Consider the following 9,209-nt stretch of genomic DNA (forward strand, 5'->3'; position numbering starts at 1 on the left):
TATATATATATATATATATATATATATATATATATATATATATATATATATATATATATATTCTACATTGTGTGTGAAAATCCAAATATTTATATTTGAAGACCAAACCAATAAGAATGACCAGAGCGAGGTGCCAATGTTGCCCACAGACGTTACTTTTGCTTTACATATAAAACACTCGTGACACACTTTGCGGTTCTCTCTCTTCAGGTCGCGATACATCGATTACATATATGATCGCATAACTTACTGATTTGTTACCGAGCTGTCGCACTTTACACGGCAGGTAAGCATGAGTGCCCAACTGCGCCGTGATATTCGTTGGAGTGTTCGAGTCGAAGTAAGGCCCCGTGTAAATCCCGTCGAACCTCTTCACCAACGAATGGGATCTCGTGCTCACCCCTGAAAATACCCAAAGTATCTGTCGCGTGTAACAGCGCTGTTATATTGCGATCGGTTACGTGCGATCCACGCGCGACTCGTAGAAACTAGAAACAGTCGCAATGCGGGATAAACGAGAGAGACAGAGAGAGAGACAGAAAGTGAGAGGGAGAAAAGAAAAGAGAGAGGAGAGAGAGAAATGACGGAAGGACATATATTTTCCCGTGGCGAGACATCGCGAATGCGTGAAACGCGCGAATTACCGACATTGCATCCTTAAAACATAACCATAACTCGGCCATGTCGTCGTCGTAGCAGCCCCGTCGGCGGCACGTTATGCGGCAAATTAACATGGAAGAAGCGACGTTAGCGTCGCAATGGAATAATAATAAAGCGACGAGCTATACCCCCGCGCTCAAGAAAGGGACTATTCCGCATTCGTGCGTCGTATTCGCTCGTTCGTGCACGCCGCTATTCAGAATAAATCCTATCGGAGGTCCCGTCGTGGCGCCGTGCCTGAGGGAAATGGATACTAATCCCAGGGATTTCGATCCGGGAAATCTAAAGGCGGATCAGAGGATTCGGGAGGAGAGCGAGAGACAGATGGATAGATAGAGTGTTGGGGAGAAAGAAAGAGAGATAAAGAAAAATGCGTGGGCGTCGTTCCAACGACCTTGAGGATACCACATCCGATCTGATGTTGGATCGGCAGCACGCGCAATAATGTTTGGTCCGGATTCGCACGATCGTTATGGTGACCGTAATTGCGAAGCGATTGCCAGGCGCTGGCTAAACGTAAAGAACGACGTTCCCAGTCATGACAAGGAAGAACGCTCGGGATTTCTGGTGTGAAGAAGCAGAACTTGGCTCAAGTCACCGCTTTGACAAATGCGATTTTCAAACTTTATCGTTTGCTCTCGCGAGAACGCATTCGTTTGTTAAGCTGAAAGTCCGGGAAGGACCAATACCCGGACGCGTGCCTGATCCTGGATATTCTTCTTGTTCTGGCCTTCAAATATCTAAACTTTCAACATAAAGTACATATGCATATATTATATGTTGTCAAGTTTCGTATTTAAAGACCGAAACAATAGGAATGTCCTGTCTAGGAATTAGTGCCCTTATCTTACCGGATCTTACTTGTGACGTCTGACTTACTTACGTCGATTCAATTCTTCCCCTCGGCTCTCTGACCCATTTTGTCACTGGATTAATTAGCGGGGATCCGCGCATGCATCGTGTGTAATTAATACCTCCCGCGCGTTGCCACTGCGAGTTACGTAAGAAGGGAGCATGTGTCTCGTCGCGTTATCAAGATCCGCCGAAACTTTGACAAACAACAAAGGTGGCGATAATTACGCTTCATTAAGATCCCCAGGCATGATAAGGCCCGACGCGATAAGGCGTAAATATGAAATCGCCTGTACATACGATGCAATATACGGGCACATCGTAGCGCACGCGGCGGCGGCGGCGGCGGCGGCGGCGGTGGCGGCGGTGGCTCGGCTTATCGCGCATCGATTGTTCTACTTACGCGCAAGAAAATCACAGCCGCTGCAACAGCGATAATTATTGTTTCAGTCAGGCTAAATATGGAGCAATGAATCATAAATTAATCTCGACGGATAATCGCAATGCTAAAATAAACAACGCCGCTGGGAATTTTTCCGATGTTTTCTTTCGCGCCGCTCAATACTCGCGAGCGAATTCCCGCGAGCACTGGACAGAGAAATGTGAAAACAATATCAATCAAGGTAAAAAACATGAAAGCAAAAATCCCCGACAAAATCCGCAATCGCATGAGGAATGTTCAACGGAGCGAATCGGATCGCTCGTTTCTCAGGCAAGGGGGAAATTATCGCCGATATTATTATCGTTTTCACGCGAATTTCCCGCGGTTACTCGTACGACAATCAAAAGCGAACGACAATAACGATTGATGATAACAGTAACGACGGGCGCATTGGGGTGCAATTTCGATCATCGACTTACGGGTCATCGCGACAGAGGCAACAGCTACCCCCCGATGCTCCGGCTGCGCGTTCGTCCCTTCGCGAGAGCTGCGACGTCTTCGTGATTTCGTGACCGACACGTTGCCAATGTGCGAACGTCGTTGGATTGGTAATCAGCGCACGCCGAATGATGTATTTGTCAAATGTGCCACAGATACGAGAGTCGCATCGTGATAAGGTTTGCGTTACCGATCTTCTCTTTTCTCTCTCTCTCTCTCTCTTTTCTCTCTCTCTCCTCATCGCGCGCGCAGTCGATCCCCCGCGATCTTGAGGGTCCGCGTGCGCACGCGCCCCCATCGAATGCGGCGGCTGTGCCTTCGCAATATCCGCGAGTCGGGGGATGATTTGCGTAGCGCGACGCGGGGGCACAAATAGCCGCGTTCTCTCGTGGTGCCGTCTGCGTCCTGCCGCGCGCATTTTTCAACAAGACCGACGCGCGCGCGCGGCCGGTCGAATTACGCAAAGACTGGCCGCGGTTTTGCCGGGAAGCAGCGTAATGCTGCTCGTTTATCTTGAGATTAAATCCAGGCCCTGAGAGGAGTACGACTCGTGGTGGTTGGTTCTCGCCGCGAAGGGTAGAGCAGGGTGGGATAACGTATCGTGCAACGAGACCCATGTGCCCGTCCGCGGACGCCGAGGTGTGCAATCTCGTAATGCGGCGGCGGTGACGACGGCCTGAAGTGCGTTCGTTAATGAACAGCGGGAAAAGAATGCATCGCGTCGGACGACGACGTGCAAATGCGACGGCGAGTGGCCGACGACTGGCAGGTGCATTATTCATGCCGGGCGTTTTGTAAGTCGGATTGCGCCGGCCCGGCTCGTAACTCTCGCGAAGGGTGTGCGTGGAGGAGATCACGTTCGCCCCCGCGTCCCGGTTCCGCCGCTCCCACTTCTCCCGCCCTTGTAGATGCCGGCGAAAGCTGTAAAGCCGGACGGCGACGACGACACAACGATATTCTCTCGTGCATTATTTAGGAGTGTCGCGAAGAAATGGGCCGTATGTGCGCCGTATCCCGCGCGATGGAATACAAGCATCTTATCCGGAGCGAGATGAACGGGGATGCAGAGGGCGGAATCGGCTCAAGCTCTCTTGTCGATCAAAGGGTGCGATTTCGCCGAGCTATATGGCGCACAGCATGGGGCGGCAAGAATATATCGGGTGAAAATGAGGGGGAGGGCAGGGGATGGAGGTTAACGTCCGCGGGAGGAATCCGCCGGGAGAAATGGAAACCATTACGGAAATCTGAGGAATGTGCTTTATAAATCTATTCCACTTCACGCAACGGTACATCGCGAAGGTGTCTCTTACTGATGTGTTTCCTTGCCGCGTAATCGAGCGTGGTGGAACGTGATGAGGGAGAAGACGAAGAGAGAGAGAGAGAGAAGTCAGGAAAAAGTAAATTTTTCGGAAGCAGAAGGCGGATCTAAAATCGTATATTTCCCGAGAGACAAAGCTACCCGATGTGCAGAGAGGAAGGAGGCGAGAGAAAAAGAGAAAGAGAGAGAAATAGAGAAAGAACGAGAAGGAGAGTCAAGCTGTGCGTCCGGTAAAGCTGTGTTTCCTTTCCCACTTTATCAGAACGACACGTACGCGTGCCTGTGCAGTTTTACGACGTCATCGTGTACTAAACTGCCGTATAAATCCCCGTTTTTGGACTCCTGAAAGATTATTTCCTGGCGCGAGACGTGACGCGATTCTATAATAATCCTACGACGACCGACGGCGACGCCGTCTCTTATATTGAAATATTCTTGTGACGTGAGCGCGGATAATTTTAATCCTCCTGTTCCTTACGCCAAGATTAATCAAAGACACACAGATGACGTAAGCGACATTTACAATAACCTTTCCCGTGTCTGTACGCGATGCAATTCCCTCGTAACACGCGCCGAATAAATGTACGGGGGAGGGCGGGCGTTATACAAATACATCGCGAACAAGCAGAAACTGCGGGACCGCCGTCGCCTCGCGTACTCCCCCCTTGGAGAAGGAACACAATTTCCAAAGTACTTCTTCGCGAGCGACTGGCCGCCTACGTGCGCCCATTCAGGTCGCATTTACGTTCCATAAATTTGTTCTACGTGTACGAAATTGCCGCGCCGCGGAGCGCGTTTCCGTCGCGCGAGAGAGAAAGAACAAATGCGAGCGGGAGAATGAGATGGAAAGAGAGAAGCGTCGTGCGCCCCGACGAAGGCGCGCGCGCGACGACGCGGCCCGCGGTAAGTAGATCAGGAACGAACGGTGGCAGACGCGCGGTGGCGATAGCGCGTCGGACTTCTCCATTTCCGGAGCGGGTCCGCGGTTAATCGCCGCGAGGTATAATCAACGCGCTCCGTTCACCAATACCACACAACGCCTCTCATTCGCGCGCAGTAGTTAACACCCCGGATCGAAGCTGCACACACACATACACGATATCGAGAAGTCGGAACAATCCCGTCATTATCGATGTGAAACTACGCGAACTCCTCGCATCCTCGTAGTCGGGAGTAGTTAGCGCGCTTTTCCGTTAGCGTGACTTTGATGAGACACGCGTTGAGATCGGCCAACTAAGACCAATCTTTCGGAGTAAATTATCCGACAAACGGCGGTGACTGCAAACCGATTGCATCGATATGGCGATCGATAAGCTGGCCAACCGCGCAACGACCGAGGCCGAGCTCCACATTGATAATCCGATTTGATCGGCGCTTCGGATTTTCCGCTCGCGCACCGTCGCTTCCGGAATTGATCATGTCTTGGCGAAGAGACACGGCCTCGTCGTTATCAGCGAGATCGTTCTTTAAACATTCTATCGCGCGCCCGACATTTCTGCGCATCGTCTTAGTCAATTCACGAGTGCGAGAGAAATCGCTGACGTTTGGAGGACCGATGCCCGGGGTTGACCTCGCGACTTACTTCGACCGAAAATGGAAGCTTTTCGGGAAGAACACTCCGCTGGGAACGAAGAAAAAGAGAGAAAGAGAGAGGAAGAAATCATCTCTTCGCTGCCTCGAAAGGGGCAGAGCCCGAGATACTGAGGAAGGGTAAGCCGTGGAATAAACAGTGGTTTATCGGAAGAGAACGTCGCTTGTTCTCGAAAGTTGCTCGAGGCAAGCTCGTGCAGTTGACGTTTCCGCGTTTTACGAACAGATGCGGGAGTCATTCCCAGTTGCCTGTCGCGCAAAACGTCTGGGCGATAAACTCGACCATCTCGTAAATAGTACGCGCGCGTAACAACGCATAAAACGCGCGTCACTCGAGTGAACGACACACGGGCGACGTTGCTCCCGTATCACGAGAGCCTGGCTTTAAAACACGACCGCATCGTGGTGATGCAGCCGCGAGATGAAATCGATAGACACGTCCCTGAACGACGCCACGGCGGAGAAAAGGGGGGAACGCGGAGCCGCCACCGCCGCCGCCGCCGTCGTCGTCGTCGTCGTCGTCGTCGTCACCCTCCTCGTCTTCGTCCCCCGATGACGGAATCATCGAGACGATACGCTGTGATCCCACAGCGACGACGGCGAGAGGACGCGGGCGGATAAAGAGGTGGATGTCGAGAAAGATAACGAGAGTAAGGGATGAGACAGTATGTGTGTATGTGCGTGCATGTGAGGGTGTGAGAGAGAGAGAGAGAAAGAGGGGAGAAAGAGAAAGGGAGATTGGTAGAGATAGGGTGAGAAAGAGACAAAGAGAACGAGTGGAGGGAGGCACAATGCTGCGGCGCGACAAACAAGGGTGGCGCTAGATACGGTCCTGGACCGGGACCGGAGGTTGTCTCCCCCCTCGCGGTCGTCTTCCGTCCTTTTTTCCCTCGTCTATTCTCTCTCTCTCCGCGTATCCTCCGCGATCCTCAGCAGATCTCAGCACCCCCTCCCCACGCTTCGACTCGCGATCGCGATCGCGTCGTACGCGCGTACGGTACGCGCGGCGCGACGGCGGAGACGTATGCACGTACTCTGCTGCTACACCCCAAAATCTGATCGATCCATCCGAGTCCATCCACGGAGCCCCGCCTCCCCGCAATCCTTACGACGGCACATCGACGGCTCGATCGCGACCTGTCTGAGCTGTCTGTCGTGGTGGATCGAGCGATCGACTTTACCAGCATCCATCCCCCACGGGGTCGTCTTCTCTCTCTCACTCTCGTCTGAGCCCTAACCGCACTTGGACACGTCTCTCGCCGCGAGTCGTCATCTGTTCTGCCTCCGTCGTCCCGTGAGATGATCCACGAGATATGAGAGCAATTAAACGAACGTCTCACGACGTTTTCTACGACGGTGAGCGTCCGGTGGGCGTCCGACCACGACCGAGTCTTACCGGTAATGCCTAGTAGGATCCAGCACACGAGGCACAGGATATAGTAGTTGACGTAGGAGGACCGCCTCATGGTGATCACAACGACAGCGACGACAACGACGGCGACGACGGCGTGGCGACTGTTCGCGACGGATCCACTGACATCTCATGGAACAGCGGCACGCGGCAGCTGGAGCCAGCCGGTGGTGCACCTTCTTCGCGGCGCACCTCCACCTAAATCTCCGTCGTCGTCCGCGCGCTCATCCCCCGGCCGCGACCGGTGCTACCAGGACTCGCGCATACTCTTCCCGAGAGCGAGCAGCGACGGCGGCGGCGGCGGCGGTGGCGGCGACGGTGGCGGCGGTCGCACTCTTCTCCTCGTCCTCGTCGCAGCCCTCTTTTCGTTCTCTCGTCGTTTCGCGCACCTCCGCCGATCTTCTCGCGCTCTCCCTTCCCCGCTTCTCCGGCGATACACTGATATCACATTATCTCGCTGCCGTCGGGTTATCTCGCGCGCGCGGATTTCTTCACCGTGACGCAAGCAAGCGGCGGACCGAGTACCCTCGTTCTCCTCCACGTATCCGAGTTACTCCGCCGAGATGTTGCTTAGGAGAGCTTCACACACACTGCGTAGCCCCGTGAGTGTGTGTCCCCGTAATAGGGGACACCTAACGCTCGCTTCCCTCTGTTACTCGCGAGGAAGACGTCAAGGAAGACGTGCACCAACGCGCGAAGGTCACGCGAAACGACTCCGCGATCTGCTGCGATCTCTCCGTACTCTTTCTATCGTCGACGTTCACTCTCTCGTTCGGCCCTCAGCCTCTCTTGCTCTCCCGTTGCAACCCTCTCTCGGACACTACTACTGTCCACTGGTAGAAGATCGGTCGGTCGGTAGTACGCGCGACCGGGTTTCCCGCACTCGGCTCGTCCGCGGTTCGTCGTCCCGGGCGAAGCTCTGAAACCGCCGGGCCTCCGGTGGCACTGCCCGCGCCCGCCCGGGGATTCCGCGCAGGCGTGCTCTCTCTCCTCTACTCCGGCGATCAGTCAGCCTCCTCCTTCCTTCTGCCTTTTCCGCCGACACCGCCGCCGCCGCCGCCGCCGCCGCTGCTGCCGCCTTCCAACCCCCAGCGCTTCGGCTTTACGCGCTCCGCTTCGCTCCGCGCTACACCCGCTCCGAATCTTTCTTTCCGCTCTTCGTGTCCTCGTCGCCTTCGTCTTTCATCCGTTCCTCCATTCCTTTCTCTTCTTCCCTGCAACCTCGGCCGTTCTTCTGTCGCTGTCGCCGTCGTCGCCGTTTCCTCGTGCGCTTTCTCTCGTCGCGGCGACATCCGCGCACGAATTTCACGCTTCTTACGCGACGGGTTCGCCGTCTCCCCCCGCGTGGCTCGCGCGATGAGGCGGTCGAATGACGTGGGCCCGGATTCACTGGGTCCTCTCGCCACCGTGTTCTACGTTCGACCTGAAACTTTAAACGTCGCAAATCTCATTCGCGCGAGCCCCCTCTTGAACAGCAGCGTCGCCGCGCGCGCGATCATCCGCTCGCGTTAATGATCGTTAAAGAGCTCCGAGGCGCTTTAACGGCCCCGTTACCTTTATCTCTGTACGGCGTTTTCTCTCTTCCGAGTTTCTCCGGGCAATTTCGAATATCACACGGCTCTCTTGTTCCCATCTACCTCCCTCTTCGCGCACTCACCCCCTTCTCTCTCCTTCTCTCTGCCTGCTTCTCTCTCGCCTCTTCTCTTTCTCTCTCTCGTGTGCGCCATAACGCGCAGATTTCAACCGCAGCGGTCTCATCTAAATGAATTCTCCCGAGTCCCTTCCGGGTTCCCGGGTTCCTTAATCTTTCGCGAACGTATATCTGATGTTTAAACCTTAGACGCGCGAGTTTCCACGCCGATATTTATACGATCTAAAAACTTCCACGTTTCGGACTAACTTCTCCGCAGCGCGAGGGAAGTGACGAGCGGAGGAACCTTCCTCCCATCTTCTCCCCGCGTTTTATTGGACCACGACACTGAGAATGCCGCACGTGTTATCGACCCATCGATCGTTTTTGCTAATAATTTCGCACTATCACGCGCCTCTCAGCTGCCCTTTAACACTCGCGTCGTCGAAAAAAAGGAAAAGATGCATAACCTTTACAACTGCTCGCGATGAACCGCGTCGAGATTACGAGAGATGGTCTATCAACGTGACGATACGACACACGCCTTTCTGCGCACACGGGGCAACGATAATAGTAATAATAACATCGGACAAATCCCATTTATCACGCACGCGTCCTCGGGAATATAATTGCGCCGCGCGCGCTTCCGGGAGATTAAATCTCCGGGCGGACGCGATCGTACGTGCGCGCGAGCGCGCGTACGTCGAATAATGTTTTTCAAGTATTATAGCCCGGGCACCCATGCAATATGCAACGTTGAAATTGAGGTAGACCGCAGCGAAACGGCGGAAATGTATCCGGTGTCCCTCGCCTCTCGCGAGGAGCTCATCTCACTTCGCCGTGAACAAATGTTAAGCCGCTTTACGGT

At 54.1% G+C, this 9,209-nt stretch overlaps 1 protein-coding gene across 1 annotated transcript in view; it reads right to left on the reverse strand.

Moving 5' to 3' along the window:
* LOC116842857 (neurotrimin-like) overlaps positions 1–7,685 on the reverse strand; it is a 13,457-nt gene extending 5,772 nt beyond the window's left edge. The window contains exons 1-2 of the mRNA XM_032812621.1: positions 6,697–7,685; positions 251–402 (exon numbers count right to left, since the gene is read on the reverse strand). Coding sequence (XP_032668512.1) covers positions 251–402; positions 6,697–6,766 — 222 coding nt within the window. The 5' untranslated portion in view covers positions 6,767–7,685. The remainder of the gene's footprint in view (positions 1–250; positions 403–6,696) is intronic.
* Between the last annotated feature and the right edge of the window lie 1,524 nt (positions 7,686–9,209).

This window comes from Odontomachus brunneus, unplaced genomic scaffold (genome assembly GCF_010583005.1).
Source record: "Odontomachus brunneus isolate Ranch 3 - 2012 unplaced genomic scaffold, Obru_v1 Obru_scaffold_027, whole genome shotgun sequence".
Taxonomy (NCBI): domain Eukaryota; kingdom Metazoa; phylum Arthropoda; class Insecta; order Hymenoptera; family Formicidae; genus Odontomachus; species Odontomachus brunneus.